Source organism: Tenrec ecaudatus, chromosome 9 (assembly GCF_050624435.1).
Source record: "Tenrec ecaudatus isolate mTenEca1 chromosome 9, mTenEca1.hap1, whole genome shotgun sequence".
NCBI lineage: Eukaryota > Metazoa > Chordata > Mammalia > Afrosoricida > Tenrecidae > Tenrec > Tenrec ecaudatus.
The window spans coordinates 116,831,004-116,848,556 of NC_134538.1; the positions used below are offsets into that span (position 1 = coordinate 116,831,004).

Consider the following 17,553-nt stretch of genomic DNA (forward strand, 5'->3'; position numbering starts at 1 on the left):
TAATACAGTTCCTGGTGACCCCCCCAATCATAAAATTATTTTTGTTGCTATTTCATCACTGTAATATCGCTACTGTTATGAATTGGAGGACCCCTGTGAAAGGGTCGTTCAACCTCCAAAGGGTCACGACCCTCGGGTTGAGAACCACTGGGTTAAGCTGTCTGATCTTGTAAGTTACGCATTCCTGGACATACTGGATAAGGTGGCAATGAGCTGGAATCGCCTTGATGCCAGTTGATTTACCAAGTATAGAAGATCTGTAAAAATAGTAGCAAGCACTGTGGAAATTTATTTCCCACACATATCCATCTAATGTGAATTCTATAGTGTGAAGGCAGTGGAGAGACATCTCAAAGTGGTCATAGTCCACAGACACCACTTGTTTCTCTGCCATTCTTTGTGACCTCCGCCCGATGTACCCCCTTGCTCCTTGCATTCCCTCCTCAGGGACAGCAGGATCCCCCTCTCTTTTTAATCATTTTATTAGGGGCTCACACAACTCTTATCACCATCCATACATACATCAATTGGGTAAAGCACATCTGCACATCCATTGCCCTCATCGTTCTCAAAACATTTGCTCTCCACTTAAGTCCCTGGCATCAGCTCCTCATTTTTTCCCCTCCCTCCCCGCTTCCCCTTCCTCATGGACCTTGATAATTTATAAATTATTATTTTGTCATGTCTTACACTGTCTGACATCTCTCTTCACCCACGTTTCTATTGTCCATCCCCCAGGGAGGAGGTCACATGTAGATACTTGTAATCGGTTCTCCCTTTCCAGCCCACCCTCCCTCCACTCTCCCAGAATCGCCACTCACACCATGGTCCTGAAGGGATCCCTCTCCATGTGAAGGTACTTCCTGGGTGTTCTCCTGGCATGTCGTCTTATGTGATGTTGCCCATGGTTTAATATTAGGGTCGGAGGGCATGCGCCCAGAGAAGAACCAGGAGAGCAGGGCTGGGTTCCTTAATAAGCGTGAGAAGAGCGCTGGCACGCGCACTCTGCACTCCTGTTGACTGTGACAAGTCTGTACTGCGTTCAAGATCTGTGGTTTCCGCCTGCCGCGACATTTGTATTTCACAATACACATCATTAAATATGGAATCACCTAGACAGGCTGTGGCAAAAGATTTCCACCAGAAATTTTGCAAAAGAAGTCATAATTCTAGGCTAATGCCATAGGAGAGATTTTTGAGTTTGGGATTGCATATAAAGCCAATGAAATAAGAAATCCAAAAGGAAAGCATGAAATAAAACACAGGTGAACAACAAGCACTGTCTAAGGCCTCGGAGTCCAGCAAACCCAGTTTGTTCCTTACCAAACAGGAATGGTATCAGATTGCAAGTTTACTAATGGCAAGTTATGTGAACTTGATGATCGGATTTATGTTTGCAATTTAATGAATAGACAAAATGCTGCCCACGTAGTGTGCCCGGAATATTATCCTCACAGAAGTCTTTGTAGTGATTAGGAAGAGAAACATGTAGGGAAGCTTGACCAGAGTGCTTTGTATCAAAGCGCTGATGTCGAATTTATAATTAATTAGGAATTAAAAAGAAAAAGAAAATCTTGAATAAAAAGATGAAACTAAATATTCAGAGGTTTACAATTAGAAAAGTACATTTGAACATGTTAATTGGAAAGTCAAATAACTATTTGAAATGACACAATCTAGAATCGTTCCTCGGTGTATCCGTATTTGCTTCATTTCTTTGTCCGAATGCACTGCCATTGAGCCAGTGCCTATTCATGGCCACCCCCTACGACAGGGTGGAACTGTCCCTAAGACTGTGTGAGGCTGCGACTCTACGGGAGTGGAACGCTTCGTCTTTCTCTCATGAAGCGGTTGGTGATTTCGAACTGCTGACCTGATGGTTAGCAGCCCAACTCATAACCGCTACTCGGCTACCATTCTGATGTCATATTAAGTAGAAAATGCCTGTCACATCTGTGTAATTACTGCAAATATTTTTCTACCTCTCATTTGACTGCTCAGAATTAATAGATAAACAATTTTTTAAATCGGTTATTTGAAAATCGCAGAAAGTACAATTGAAGTCTAGTAAGTTTGGTAAAAAACATAACCACAGTTAATGTTTGACTAGGGTAAGCACCCTCATAAGTGATCATTAGTACCTTTCAGGATGGTATTCTGAAATGTGATGCCTATATGAATAATGTTCCATTTAAATGCCACATTGAGATTTTACAAGAAATTAATTAGTAATAACAAAAGAAATTATATTGGTGTATTTTCTCACAACATAAATATCACAGTTTAGTATAATCAAGGGGATATTATCATAGTAAATATCTCAGAATATATTGAGACAATTATTATTTAAGATGTAAATCATCTAAGATTAGAAACTAATGATTAAAATTTAATGATTCATGTTGTAAATTAAAGTCCCATTTCATGTTTTTAAAGAAAGGCATAAATATAATGGTCTATGGAAGTACATATCAGAGTTAATTTCAATTAGTAATACTGAAATGAGAAATCCTAGATCAATTTAATTTTTAAAGAACTGAGAAATCTAAACATTATTTTCAAATTCCAATGTATTATACAGGTAATAATACCTCTCTCGAATGCACTGCTGTTGAGTCCGTGCTGACGCATCGTGACCCCTCCCCCTTGTGGTGTCCGAGGCGGTAACTGTTCACAGTGGTCATTGATTTCCCTGCACGATATCACCTGCACAGTTCTCTCGGTCTGGATCCAAACAAGAAAAATAAAACACAGTATTTTAAAACTGCAAATTTTACTTTAACAAATCAATCATTATAACCAGAAATGAGGCATACAGAGAAGAAGGAAGAGAAGGCTAAATAACATAGAATAACATAATAATATAGATGTTAATTTTTCATAATCACTGTGCAAAAGGCTAGGAAGGCACTGATGATCCACAGTACAGTTCTCACTTACCAGGCATGAGATCTGCATTTGGTTCCTGCTCAGTGCATCACACCAGTTGTCTGTCTGTCTGTCAGCTGAGGTTTGGGGGATGTTATTATGCTGAACAGATGTCAACGGAGCTTCTGGAAAGAGACAGGCGAGGACGAATGACTTGATGGTTTACTTCTGAAATTCAGCCAGTGAAACCCGTGTGGGTCCCCAAGGTTGGAGCCACAGTTGATTCTGGGGGTGACACCTGACCAGGAAGCATTTTATTCCACTGTGCATAGGATTGCAATGGATTGGAGAACAACTCAGGACACAGTTCTGTAGCAGCTCATAACAATGTGTTGAATGTGGAATGGCCTCAATCAAACTAAAAACAGCAAAGCAAGCCTAACTCCCCTTGACCCAATAGGAATGTTCCTTAGAGTTTTCAAGACTAAATCTTTCTGGGTGAAGACAACTTCATTTTTCCCTCTAAGTGTGACTATTGACTTTTCATTTTGATCATCAGCCTGACATTTAACCCACTGAACTATCAGGGGTCATCTTTATCAAATATGTGCCTATTGAGATTCAAATTTGAACTATTACATGGAGCAATCTCAATCCAAGCACAGCATCACTTCTTATATAGAGACCAAGACAGTGTGGCTTTATGCCAATATAGCATTAAATGATTGAAAGCACTATTTCTATTAGTGGAAAATAAAACTTCTCCTGAAGTATTTAGCAGAGAGGAGATAAAATGTGTAAACACTGGCTACTGGTAAGCAGGCGTAAATCAATAGGGTGAGCACCCCTTAGAAAAACCTATGGTGTGAAATGGATTTCTGGGGTAATGTGAGAGATTGACTTACACTGACTTTTTTTGTAGTGCTATATTCTTGTCAAACTTTAAGAAACAGAACAATTGAAATTATACTTTTTACACTGCTGTTAATAAGTGAAGGAATGATTTTGGTGGCCTGGTGGGTTATTATTGGGCTGCTAATCACGAGGTCTGCAGTTCAAAACCACCAGTTGGGTTCATGAAGCTTTCTGCCCAGGGAAAATTTACAGCCTTGGAAACTTAAATGGATAGTTCTACTCTTCTTGTAGAGTCTTGATTTAGGATTTGGCTGGATAGACAAATGAAATTATGTATCTATTATGCTTATAATTTCATCGGCATTACATTATCTTTGTAAAACACATCTGTTATTTTGACTAATCTCTCTCCCTCCCTCCCTCCCTCCCTCTAGCTTCCCCATGGGTTGATAACAGTAGGACTTCGAATAAGATTGACCTTTATGATGTACGCAGAAGACCGTGGTAAGTACTTTGGATGATGAAATAGACAAAAGATTTGTTTTGTTTTGTTTTTAAGTTAGAGTGAATCTATTTTATTATTAGCATGAATGTTGCCACTTAAAGAACTCTGGTGTTTGTTATATTGAAAATAAATATTTACATAAAGGTGAATATCGATGCAGTCATAGGAGAATGATAACGATGGTATTTGAAATGATTTACCCAATTCATTTCAAATGTGCTATTTTAAGTGTTACATCCAATGTCAGCTCTAAGTCTTTTTTAGCTGCTGGGGATTTCTATTGAAAGACTCCTTAGTGCTCTAACCGAAAACTGGATACAGTTGGAAGTAGTTTGCCTCTGGCAGTAAACTAATGAGAACTGGCCCTTAGGAAAGAGTCATACAGTTTAGGTTTTATCTTTCCCAAAAGAAACATCATTTGTTCCACACTACTAAAGCAATACTTTTCATAGCATCACACTAAAAAAAAACCTGGAAGCTCATAATTGCATTCACTGCAAAACAACTATGAAAACCTGTATCTAATGAGAGCTTTACACAATCACATGCAATATGGATGCATCTTTTTTTTCTAGTGTGTTCCTATTATACACAATGAGCTATTTTGAAACCTACTTTTCATGAAAATACCTTTTAGTGTATTTGAGTATGAAGAGGCACCTTTAATCAGCAACATTTAAAAAGGATAAATGTATGTTTAGCATTTAAGAAACCCCCTATTATTGGGCTTCCGGGTTATTTCTGATTTTTTCCTAAATTTGTACAGATTGTGGGGAGCACAATAGCTGATTTTAAAAGCATGTGCCTGGCTTTGTTAATGTCCTGTTAAACATCCCAAGAGGAGTACATTGCTACTCCCCGAAAGGCCAGTGGTTCAAACTCACCAAATGCTCCATGAGCGAAAGATGTGGCAGTCAGCCATCGTCCATGTCGATACCCAGCCGTGGAAGCCCTATGGAGAGAGTTGTCTCTGACCTCTAATGTCGCAGTGAGTTAGAATTGACTTGACGGCAGTGGAGATTTTGTTTTTATTTTTGGATGAATATCCCAGCTGTCACTGACGTGCTGCCGCAGGCATGGGAACAATGGCGAGGATGGCGCCGGCCAGGACTGGCTTTCTTCTGCTCTGCTCGGGTTGCAGCCAAGTCCGTAGCACCTGGCAGCAGTCTAGTTGATGTGAAGGTCTACTCGGTGGAATGGCTAGAGTTCCCCAGCTTCTTGAAGTAGAGCCGGGGTCATTGAGCAAAGGCCACAGCATTATATGGCTTGAGTTCGGGAAGTCGTTGTTTTGAGGACGACTTAGTAACTGAGTATCAAGTAGAATAAACCCACTGCCATCCAGTCAGATCTGACTCCTGGTGACCCTCTGTAGGGCTTCAAAGACTATAAATCGTTACAGGAGCAGAAATCCTCATCTTTCTTTGGCAATAGCAACTGGTGGGTTTGAACTGATGACCTGATCGTTAGCAGCCCAAACCCAACCCGTAGTGCCATGGGGGCACAGACACCTGCCTTCTAATCTTTTCATTGAGAGTCATGGCAGCACCTGTGTTTATCAGGCTACATACGAATGAGATTGCCTTCCATGGGATGATCTCTGGTGGCTCACTACTTTGCCTTCCTTTAATGCCATTGAGAGAAACAAATTTGGAGGTAAGATATAAACAGGACATCTTCCTTGGCTGATACTAATTGTGATGGATATTGTCTGAAAACAAAGTGACACATGCTTCAGAATCTCAGAAGCATCTGGAGTGATGGAAAAAGAGACCTCAGAGATGCCCGAGAACTGGATTTAGGTGCATCCCTTCCTTTGGAAAGGCAGCCGCTGCTGTGATCGCTGTTGTGTCCCGCCAAAGGAGCTCTGGGGTCTTGCACCTGCAACCTCGTTTTGTCCATTTCCAGAATCATCTGCATACACTCTCACAGAGTCCCTGCAAAACGCAGAGAGCCTGATGCTCGAGGGTTGGAGGTGAACTTGAGGAGCAGCATTATGAACTGTCTCTCGGGCAGTTCTGACATGGCGACTTTTTGAGAGCTGATCACGGCACTGCATAGAGCGCTCCTTGAAAACACCTTTGTGATCCACTATGTCTATTTACTTATGTTTGTTACGAGTTCATGGTCACGTGTCTATTATTATTATTTTGTTCTAAAAAACTGATATAATGTGTTATTCATTAGAGCAATATTCAGTGACATCAACAAATTGGAGTTTGGGGTAATTTTTCTTTTTTCTCAGAAATAACATGTCTTCCACAAGTTATTTTTTTCTGCTAGAATTAAAATGCATGCTTAACCATAAAAATAGAAAAAAATCTATTTTAAATATTAGACTCTGGACATTTCTATATTAAGTAGATGCAGTGGGTTGTTTTTTCTTCAAGCTGCTACAGATGTGAATGAAAGAGCGGTGTCTATGGCAGTGGTTCTCAACCTGTGGGTCACGACCCCTTTGGGGGTCAAATGACCCTTTCACAGGAGTCACCTGATTCATAACAGTACCAAAATTAAAATTATGAAGCATCAATGAAAATGCTTTTATGGCCGGGGGTTCACCACAATATAAGGAACTATATTGAAGGGCTATGGCAGTGGGAAGGTTGAGAATCACTATTCTAAGGAGACAAAAATGGAAGCACGTCTCGACTAAGAGATTATCTTATATTAGAGATCAGGTAGAGATGCAGTCAATTTCTCTGATGATTTACTAGGGGGAAAAATGTTTAAATGGTGTTTGTTTCAGGTACATCCAAGGAGCTGCATCTCCGAAAGACATGCTTATTCTGGTTGATGTGTAAGTATTACATCTCACATCTTTATTTAAAGACTGAAAGATGAGGGAAAGAGGATTTATAATAGCTGTAATATGTCGAGATTAAGAAACACATGATTGGTTAGGGAAACATTTTTTTAAAAACAAGGAGTACTGTGGTAACTAATATTCAAACAAATGAGTCATTAAGATGTAAACAAAACAAACAATCTCGCTGAAAATGAAAATACCATTGAATTTCAAATTAAGGCATGGTTCTCAAGCTGAGTTTTTTTGAATAGTTACTATTGCTTTCTATTTTGGATAATTCTAAAGTACTACAAAATAAAAGAAGAGAAAGCAAAAACAAAAGCAGGTCAATGAACATAATTGGCACTTAAAAAAAGGAACAAACTCATTGCCCTTGAGTTGATTCCAACTCACAGTGGCTCTGTGTAGAGATTTATAGGTTGTAAATCATTCTGGAAGCTGACAGCCTCAACTTGCTCCCCAACAGCACCCAGCAGGTTTGTACTACGGACTTTGTAGTCCACAGTACAACACTTTACCCACAGTGCTACCAGGACTTCTGCTTGGCACTTAGTTATTAAATTCAATTTAGTTTTAGGAATGTGGTCAAATAGAAAAAGTAAACATTACTCTTCATAAACTGAATTATTTTCCCAAAGGAAGCAATTAATTAATTAATTAAGGGTTTAGGGAAGAAGGTGAGAGACTCTTTGGGGAGAATCATGTCACATATAAGGGAGATGAATAAGGGAAATTGTGTGCATGGATACAGAGGTTGAATGGCTGATCTCTACTTCAGATAGGACTGAGAACAGAAAAATGAAAGGCAAATAGGTTTAGCAAGAAACTAAATTGGTGTTTTTGACGTTGACCCTGTAGTTGTTTCACAGACAGCTGGAAGTGGAAGACTCAGAAAATGTCCAGAGCTGGCCATGTAGGTGTGGGTTTCGTCTGTAGAGTTGAGGTTTGGAGCCCTGCACATAAGTAAGGTTTATAGTGACCAAAGGGATGAAGACTGGACCCTAACGATTAGCTCCGTTAGTGTCTTGGGAAGAGAGAGAGACTTTCTGCTGTCAAGTTGATGCCAACTCGTATGGCCGCTGTAGTGTCTGAGACTTAAATCAACAGGAATAGAAGGTCCCGTGTTTGTGCCACAGTGTCTGGTGATTTCAAACTGCTGAGCTTTCGTATCATAGCCCAAAGGGGAACCACTGCACCACGAGTAATCCATTGTTTATAATAGTTACAGTATCACAATTTTTGTTGCTTTATAAATATTGCTTTAATCCAGTTAAAAAGGGACTTCCCCGGGGTAGAGATTATATCTAATAATCTAATAACCTCTGTAGACCTCACTTTTCAGTAACAAAGCTGCTACTCAGTACCTATTTCCTGAATAAGTGAATTTGCCCTGCACATTCCTGATTTCAAGGATTCCTGGTCAGGGTGTAGGATGAGCCTTGCTTGGAATGTCTAAGGGTTGAGGCTTGAAGCAGTTGGGTAGGGTCTGCTCTCTGGCCATTAAGACTTTGTCTTGGTAAACAGCTCAACCCTGAAAATTTCTACATAGCATTGCAGCTTTTTAGCTTCCTTAATAAACCCTTTAATCAGAGAGAGATGAGTCTGTCTGTTCCCATTGGATTTGTGATCTCAGAAATCCTGCGTACGATTGCTATGCTGGGGGCTAGGGCTCCACATTTTCTTAAAATGGTCATTTGAAATATAATGTCGAACATTTTCGCTAAGAATACTGATAGTCATAAGAAAGAAAGGAAACCTTTCTCATGATTTCAATGTTATCAAAATATCTGGGTTTCTCTACTATGGTTTTTAAATACCAAATTATGTGGGTAGCATATAAATTATCTGGAGCCAGTGCCTAACTTACCCTTCCTTATGGTGTGTGCTGTCATCGAGTTGCTCTGTAGTAAACGATGTGGGCCCGGTTCTCTCTCTGCAGGAGTGGCAGTGTCAGTGGGCTCACTCTGAAACTGATCCGAACCTCTGTCTCTGAGATGTTGGAAACTCTCTCGGATGATGATTTCGTGAATGTGGCTTCCGTAAGTACCAGACGACCACCTTTGCCTGAAAGAAATCAGAAAATTCTCATCTCCCACTTTAAGTACACTGTAACATTTTATCATTGATTGGCTCAGATATTTATGTTATTGGGCTGCTACTTGACAATGTTCCCAGTTCAAACCCACCAGCTGTTCCACAGGGGAAAGACAAGGTGTGCACCCTGAAAGAGTGGGAACCCCCGGGGCCGTTCTTCCCTTTCCTCCAGGGCTGCTGAGAGTGGGAATGACTCAGTGTCCGTGAGCATTTGATGTTGAGGACTATGCTGATGAGCTCTTCCGCCTTCCTTACTGATTCCTCTGCACTTCCACATCAGGATCTTATTTGAATTCCACAGGATTTAGCACTGGGTGAAGTAATTAAAGTAATGAATAAGAAGAGCATTCCTCATAATCTCCATGCATGTAGGGAAGCTTAGACAGGTAACATGAGACCTGGTATTCATATATACTATTATAACTCCAAAGAAATAGTAATTTGGTATTATGATGATAGTATGTAGTACATATATGACAGTAAAGTGTGTTATACTTATTGACACGAGAAACAATAGTCACTGGGACGTTCTCTTTACTGACGTTTTATTGCCTCAGAACCTTCCTAGACTTTCTATCCGTAGCTAGTAAGCATTGATCGCGGAAGTAAATAAATCAAGAAAAAAATGAAACTTAGTTTAAAAAAAAACTGTAGGCAATTTTGTGATGACAGCATGATACAACTCTAGGGAAAAATTGAATATATTTTTGGCTCCAGTAGACCACTATAATAACACCAGGGCGCAAAGCAAAGCATAGAGTGCATCTTTAAAAACACCATGCTAAAGCAAGATGTTGCACTGATTTAGGTTCTAGTATCCATTACAATGGCTGTACAGGACTCACAGACAAAGTCATGACTAAAGGGTTTATTAAAGAAGTTAACAAGCTGTAATGCCAGTGAGAAATTTTCAGGGTTGAGTTGTTTATCAAGACAAGTTATAAAGTCTGTAAGTGCCCAGAGAGCATACCTCAACCCATACACGTTCAGTTTAAACGCAGTGGGGCACAAAGCCAGCACCCTAAATCAGTGCCTGAAGGCATCCACTCGGAAAGCCAGCCTCCTGCACAAAAGCACTTTACTTGCTCCATGGAGTTTGAAAGTCCGTCCCTGCTCTCCGCTCTGGCTTCTGGGTCTGCTGCTGCTCCGCTGATGTCGTTGTCAGCTGGATCCAGGAGGTTCTCAGGAGGTCCGGGATCTCAGGTGGAGAGGGCAAGCGCCACGCCTGGCATTGTCAATTATGAGGTCCTTCCTCCTGCCTGTCAGAGGGCTCGTTTTATATGTAGCCGGATGACACTCCGGGAAATCGGTTTTGCAATTCCTCACAGGGGAAGCCTAAGAGAATCTTCCCCAGTCATGCAGGTCAGGCTGGGATCTGCAAGGTCTGCATTTCAAAACCACCACCCGCTCCCTGGGAGAAGAAAGATAAAATATAAGCATCAGACAGGGACATTATAACCTGTTCTGTAGGGTCACTATGAGTTGGCATTGACTGCATGCCCACAAGAGTTGGTTTTTTTTCTCTCTCTGGCTACAAAGCTAGAAATCTAAGCACGTTTTAATGTAGCTTTAAGCTTTTGCAACTGCAAGGATTCGTAGTAATCAGCCTCTGCGGAAAGCTAGAGGTAGCTCTGTGGCTATGTCCTCACACAGCCCCATGCGTGTGCCCCCATCCTCATCTCTAAACTCACTCGTCATATCAAGAGTCAGATGCAGTCGACTCCAACACGCTTCCAACGCATTTCAGAACTGTCAGGCGGGCAGGGGCGGGAAGCCTCTCATTTTTCGGTTTATATTTCAAAGTGCCTTATTTTTCAAGAGTAGTAATTTTATGCTTAAATCCTATAGAAGATTTAAATCCTATAGAAGGCTTCATCGTTTCCCTGTATTTCTACTGGCCCCAGAGCTGTTCTTTGCTGCGGAAAGGAAGCCTGCTGTGATGGGAAGCTTAGAGGCAGGCGTTGTATGGCTGCTTCCCCACTAACCCAGTGATGTGCTTTGATAGAAGTAAATGGGAAATGCTAGGAGCAGCCATTCTATCCGAGCCTGTTCTGATTGACAGGGGAAATCCCAATGCTGACAGGAGGAGTGGGTGTGTCTGCGGTTGTGACCAGAGCTGGGAGGGTCAGTGGTGAGGAACTGAAAGCCCGAGGGAGATGGAAGGAAAAAGCAAGCCTGTTGCTGGCTGTATTTTAGAAGTTAAGAACTAAAGAAGATGCCCAAGTATTTCAATAAAACCCAGTTTTCCTTCCCTGAGAATTAGGAGCATCGATTATAGTCATAGTAAAGATCTTTGGATCCATTTTCTTCTGGCAAACTTTTGTCATTCCTGGTCATTATAAAAATCTGTCGTTGTTAACTCACAAGAACAAAAGATCAATCAAAATATCGTTTCATCTGGTATCCTTGCTGTTGATTAGGGGAGAGTACTTGACTTTGAAAGCAGTCTTGAACTTTTGCTCAGCTGGTAGTCCTACCACAGCTCCAGAAGTGACAGTCTGTCAGTGCAAGTTTAAACCAAGGAGCCAGGGGACATAGCCCAGCAGGAGGGAGCCTGTCCTCTCAGGGCAACTTCTAAATGGCTACAGAATCCTCGGGGCATCCAGCTCTGTAAGTTTGTGATCGTGTGTTTATGTGTTGTTAAGTTTGTTAAGAATATATTTTTTAATCAGCAAAATTTTTATTTTAAGAGATGATCATGTGTTTATTAGCCATCAGAGAGATGCAAATCAAAACTACAATGGGATACCATCTCTCAGTCCCATAACAATGGCAGAACAACATGAAAACAATGAGCAACAAATGCTGGCAAAGTTGTCTGGGAAGATGGGGCTTTTATAATTTTGTTATCAAAGCCAAAGTCACAGCCGCCGAGTGGATGCTGGCTCCGAGTGGCCTTATGAGGACAGGATAGAACTGCTTCTGGAAGTTTGCGAGGAGCCCCTGACTGTTTGTGGTAGTTGAACGGTTTTCCGCCCGTAGATGCTGTTAAAAAATCGTGTAACAAACGATGGAAAATTATGTCACTTTCCTCAAAAGTCTAGAAATGCTGTATGGTCTAGCAATCCCACTTCTAGGTATTTATCCTAGAGAAATAAGAGCCATGGCATAAACAAACATGCATATCCATATTCATTACAGCTTTATTCACAATAGCAAAGATATGGAAATCTCCCTCATTATTACTTACAGGAAAAGTAAACTTATTTTGGTACTCCTGTTTTATAGTCCCCTCATCATAAATATTTATCAAATACTGAGTGGAGCCAGGATTTGAATTTGGCAAAACTGATTCCTTAACACTTAACTGCTCTGGCTTGTGTTTTAGCCATCTTACTCCTTGAAAACAAGGTTAAGTTTGGGCAATAGCTACCAAATTCCAATATGTCTAAATCCTAGGAATTGTATTCCACAAACAAAATACACATACTTGTACATTAAAAGACATAAATTATTTCTAGTAGCCTAATGCTAGAAACAGCAAGCCAGAATGAACAGGGAAAAAATGGCATAGACTTAATATGAAAATGAACAAGCCACTGCTCTGCATCTGAATATGGTTGACTCTTAAAAGCATGCATACCATTACGAGTGAAAACTAGACTAAACGAATATCTACCGCATGAGTTCAGGCTACATAAAGTTCAGAAACAGGCAAATCTAGCACTAGTGATCAGTGATCAATATGATTGTCTAAAGATTGGAAAATGTTTTTTCCCCATCGAATAGCGACCGCTCCCGCCCACGGCCACCAAGTCAGCTTAGACTGACATAGAGTCATCGTGAGTCTGTGGGACAGAGGAGCACTAGCTGCCCCCTTTGGCTTTCTGATGCTTAATGGGGGCAGGTTAGCTCATTTTTTCCTGAGGAGTGACTGGCAGATGAGCGCTGCCTACTGTGTGCTTAGCAGCTCATTGCATAACCCACTACACTACCGGGCTACTGAATGCAGATCCCGAAGCAGTAGTTGTTGAGCTAGAGGGAGCCCTGACGGCACAGGTAAGATTCTAACCGTAAGGTCAGTGGGTCAAACTCTCTAGCCACTCTGGGGAAGAAAGATGAGGCTGCCTGTCCCCAGAAAGATTGACAAAACCACCGAAATCTCATGCAGGGGCCCTATGAGTCTGAATCAATTCAATGACTGTGGGTTTGGTTTTATTGTGGAAAGGCCAACATGGTGAAAACATTATACTTTCATTGCCAACATGCCTAAGTCTTACATCTGTGGCCTGACCCCCTTCCCACTCCTCTTAGGCAGTGCCCCCTCCCATGGTGCTGGCGGAATTGCACTGGCATGACTCAGCCTCTGGAAGCGCTAGCTAGCAATGTGCCTGCAGAGAGTGCCCCGCGCTTCCAAAGCAAAGCCCTGTCTTCCTCTGCGAGGGACAGTGTCATATGCATCGTCCCAGAAATCTTTTGGAGCACCAAATGGAATGACACATGCAAAGGGCTGACAGAGGTGCTCACTGGGATTATGCCTTTTATTACTCTGATGATGATTTTTACCACTTTCCAACAATTTTCTCTGAATTCTTAGGAAACAAATCTTTATGAATCAGTGATGTTTCTTCATACCTAAGCATTACCAGCCCATTTACTGAGATTTGTTTGAATGTTCAGTATTTCTGAGGATAGGTTGAAAGACTAGCACAAATATACTGTGAAGTGGCATAACTTTTCTGGAAGACAGTTTGCTAATCTGTCAAGAAACCTGAAAATCATTCTTATCTGGAATTATGTTCATATGTGTAAGGGTAAATGCTGGTTCGCATCTTTATCCTCGGTGTTTTTAGAAGATTAACAATTTTGTTTGTTTCTTTAAAGTCTTTTCTAGTTTTAAATTTTACTAAGAAGAACAATAAGATAAAGTAAAGCAATATAGTATTTCAATAGAAAGTATATGCATAATACCTAACCATAAGCAAGATTTGAAGTCTACAGGGCTTGTTCATTTTCCTTTTATTTTCCTGCATCGCCATCTAGTGGTCAAGAGTACGACTAGCCTCAGACACAATAATTTGTACTACAGTGTACCTAATAACAAATTACAAGAACACATGAAAGAAATGAGACTTAAAAGACAGGAGAGAAAGAAACAAGCAAAGTGGGTGTAAGATTAAACTATAAAACTGGCTCTTGTGAGAGAAATGGTCGATTAAAAGAGCTCAACAGAACATGTCAACGGACACCGCAAGAAAACAAAGTACAGTGCAGTAAAATGTGCAAAGACCTAGAATTAGAAAACCAAAGTTAAGAATATGGCGTTTCTCAAGTTGAAAAAACTGAAGAAGGAATTCAAGCCTTAAGTGGCAGTGTTGAAGGATTCCATGGGCAAATATGGAATGATGCAGGCAGCACCGAAGAAGTGGAAGGAATATGAAGAATCACTCTGGCACAATGAATTGGTCCAAGTTCAACTATTTCAAGACAGCATTTGATCAAGACTTGCTAGTAGTAAAGGAAAAAATGCCAAGCTACGCTGAAGGCATTTCCAAAGAACTGTACCAACAATCGACACCAATCAAAATGTTTCCGCAAACTGATGGCAATGCTAAAGACACTCATTAGTCACGCCAAGAAATTTGAAAGACAGCTGGCTGGAAAACTGATAGGAAGATATCCATATTTGTAGCCATTCCAATGAAAGGTGGCCCACAAGATGCTCAAATCATCAAATGCTGCTTTTATCACATACAAGGAAAACTTTTGAGGAGGATACTTTTAAACATGGTTGCATCAGTACGTGACAGGGAGCTGCTAGAATTCCAGGGTAAACTCTCTGAGGCTTTCTGCTCCCATGAAACTTACTGTCCAAGGGCAGTTTTTCTCTCTCCTACAGATTCCCTACGAGTTAGAATCTACTCAAAAGAAGTTTGGGTTTGAGCTTTCCTTAATGGCACCAGCAACCCCACGGAACGGTTCTGACGTCAACATGGATTTGCATTTTGAGTTTACCTTTCATTGAAAAACCAACAAGAAAACAGAAAATTATTTTTAACAAGCTAGGAGATTGTAAATGATGTCCATTTTTCCCAATAGAAACTGATCATGGCTAAGAAATGCACCAGACGGCATCCTGCCACCGTATCAATGCTGACTCTTAGGGACCCTATAGAACAGGGTAGAACTGCCGCTTTGAGTTTCTGCTACTGTAACTATTTACAGGAGAAGAAAGCCCGACCTTCCTTCACGGAATGACTGGTGGTTTTGAACTGCCAACCTTGCTGATTGCAGCCTATATCTTAACTAGCATGCCCTGCATCAAGCCTGCTTTTATAACAGTCTAGAAGGCCTAGATAAGAACTGGTTTTGTGGCGGAGTAAAAACTATAGGCAGGGCTAGTGGGCAGCAGCACAGTTTAAATGGGCCCCTTCTATTTCTTTATAGTTCTAGGTGGAAGGATGTCAAGTTTCTTTCATCCAAGCCCAAGTTTCTAATGGAAATAGATTTAGCCTAGGGACCTTCTCAGAGGAGAACTGTGCTGTGTGAAGTCACGGTTCAGTGGCCACTCCTAGATAAGGGACCCTTTGAGTGGACTTTTGGCTGATTTGATTTTGCATTGTCTATCAAGGTAATGCCTGCGTTTTATCATTTAATCCTTGGAAAATACAATGAGCAGCAGATCTTCTCTATCAGGACTCGCTTGTAAAGCAATCTTATTTATCAGAGAACCTCCTTTGGCCTGTGATATCTTTAGATGTGATTCATGTGTCCTGACTATGAAGTTTCATAGAGAGATCTTCGGGTAGGATTGAAAACTTCCCTGTCAGGTTATCTCAGAGGCTTTTTCAAATCTGCAGTCATGTGTGCGTGCCACCTGTAGGGCTCCCTGCGTCAACTACATTGGCTGTTGTTATTTTTAGTTGACCTTGAGTTGACTTCAACTCGTGGCGACCTTATACAAGGGCACTTCAAAAAGTTCATGAAAAGATACTGGAATTTTTCCATAAACATTTGAAGCCTCCTTGTGTGTAACAATTAAATGGTGATGCTCACAAAAACTGACATTTATTTAAGTCTCTATCATGAGTCAGTCTTTTCTGATTTCAGTATTGAGTATACTATTTGCAAACTATTATAATAAAAGAACAAAATAATTAGTTTTACAAGTTTTATATTTTACATGTATGATATAAACTCTATGCTAGGGGTTCTTATAGTTTCATCGGGTTACTTCATATCTACTTGAACCAAATATTTAGAAGTATGAATGTGCAAGTTTAGTCACATATTGCAAAGCTAAACCACACATGCAGTTCCTACACTTAAAAGTTGAAACCTTCATTGTTGATCAACACTTTGCACTGGCTTCTAATTTTCTTACACTCCCCATTTTCAGGATTAAATTTAAAATGCATGCATCTATTCAGGAAATACACATTGTATGTGCAGTCCTGAGGAAGTGCACGTTTCTTTTGGTTATCTGAGGCTTGTAATCTGCTACAAGAGTTCATTTATAAAGTTATAGTTCAAAATATCATTCAAATACATGTAAACTGAGCTCTACTGTGTAATATATTAAAAATAAAAGATAAATAAGGTTAGGTAAGCCCAACATGCCATTCTGAGGATGATTTGAACTGTTGGGGAAAGTCAAGTCTTGCAGGTTTTCTAAGGAACTGCTGTCTGGCTTCATGGGACAACTTAGGAAAGAGAGGAAAAGTGTTGGAGGGAACAGCAAAGCCTGAGCACAAGGCGGAACGTGTGGGCAGAGGGCCGGCATGTTCAGAGTGCAGAAGCATTGTAGTCGAGAATAGCAAGTCCTAACGGAGGAAAGAGTTTGACTCAGAAGGACTGGAATATATCCGGAGGTTTCAGAGTTCATGGGAAAAAAAGTGGACTTGAGTGATCATGGGATTTTTTCCTCAAACTCTTTGAAGTCTCCTCATCTGCCTGCTTGTTGGAAGAAATGAAAGAATGTTGCCATGCGAAGATACGAAGTCCTCCGCGTGAGCCTACACTTTGCGCTGTGTCAGCTGCTCCCACCAGGGACCCAGTTGGCTGAATATTTCTCAGTCAGCAAGGAGTCCGTGGAATGAGAGTTAGGTTTCTGACTCCACCAGGTTGGTTAAATGTATAATTCTTAAACAAGCATTTTCTTACTAGATGTCATATACCAAATTTGTCTTTTGAGTCATTGAATATAATCCTCGAGCTTTCTAGTGTTATATTGTTAAAAATTTGGGGCATAAAGTTTTTTTAATAGGTGGGTTATAAATGAACAAAACCAACCTCACTGCTGATGGCTCAATACTGACTGAATGACCCTTTAAGATTGGGCAGAACTGCCCCTGTGAGCTTCTTTTTTTCACAAAGGCCTACATGATTTTTATTTTCTGAGGGTGCCTTTTATGGGAGAGGAAAGAAAGCCCCATCTTTTGAGGAATGCCTGGTGGCTTTGAACTGCTGACTATGAGAACTGCTC

The 17,553-nt window shown here is 40.7% G+C and overlaps 1 protein-coding gene across 2 annotated transcripts in view; it reads left to right on the plus strand.

Annotated features, from left to right (window-relative positions):
- Positions 1–17,553, plus strand: part of CACNA2D1 (calcium voltage-gated channel auxiliary subunit alpha2delta 1) — a 496,866-nt gene that overhangs the window by 378,302 nt on the left and 101,011 nt on the right. For both annotated transcript variants that reach the window (XM_075558477.1, XM_075558479.1), the window contains exons 8-10: positions 4,158–4,227; positions 6,975–7,025; positions 8,974–9,073. In XM_075558477.1, coding sequence (XP_075414592.1) covers positions 4,158–4,227; positions 6,975–7,025; positions 8,974–9,073 — 221 coding nt within the window. The remainder of the gene's footprint in view (positions 1–4,157; positions 4,228–6,974; positions 7,026–8,973; positions 9,074–17,553) is intronic.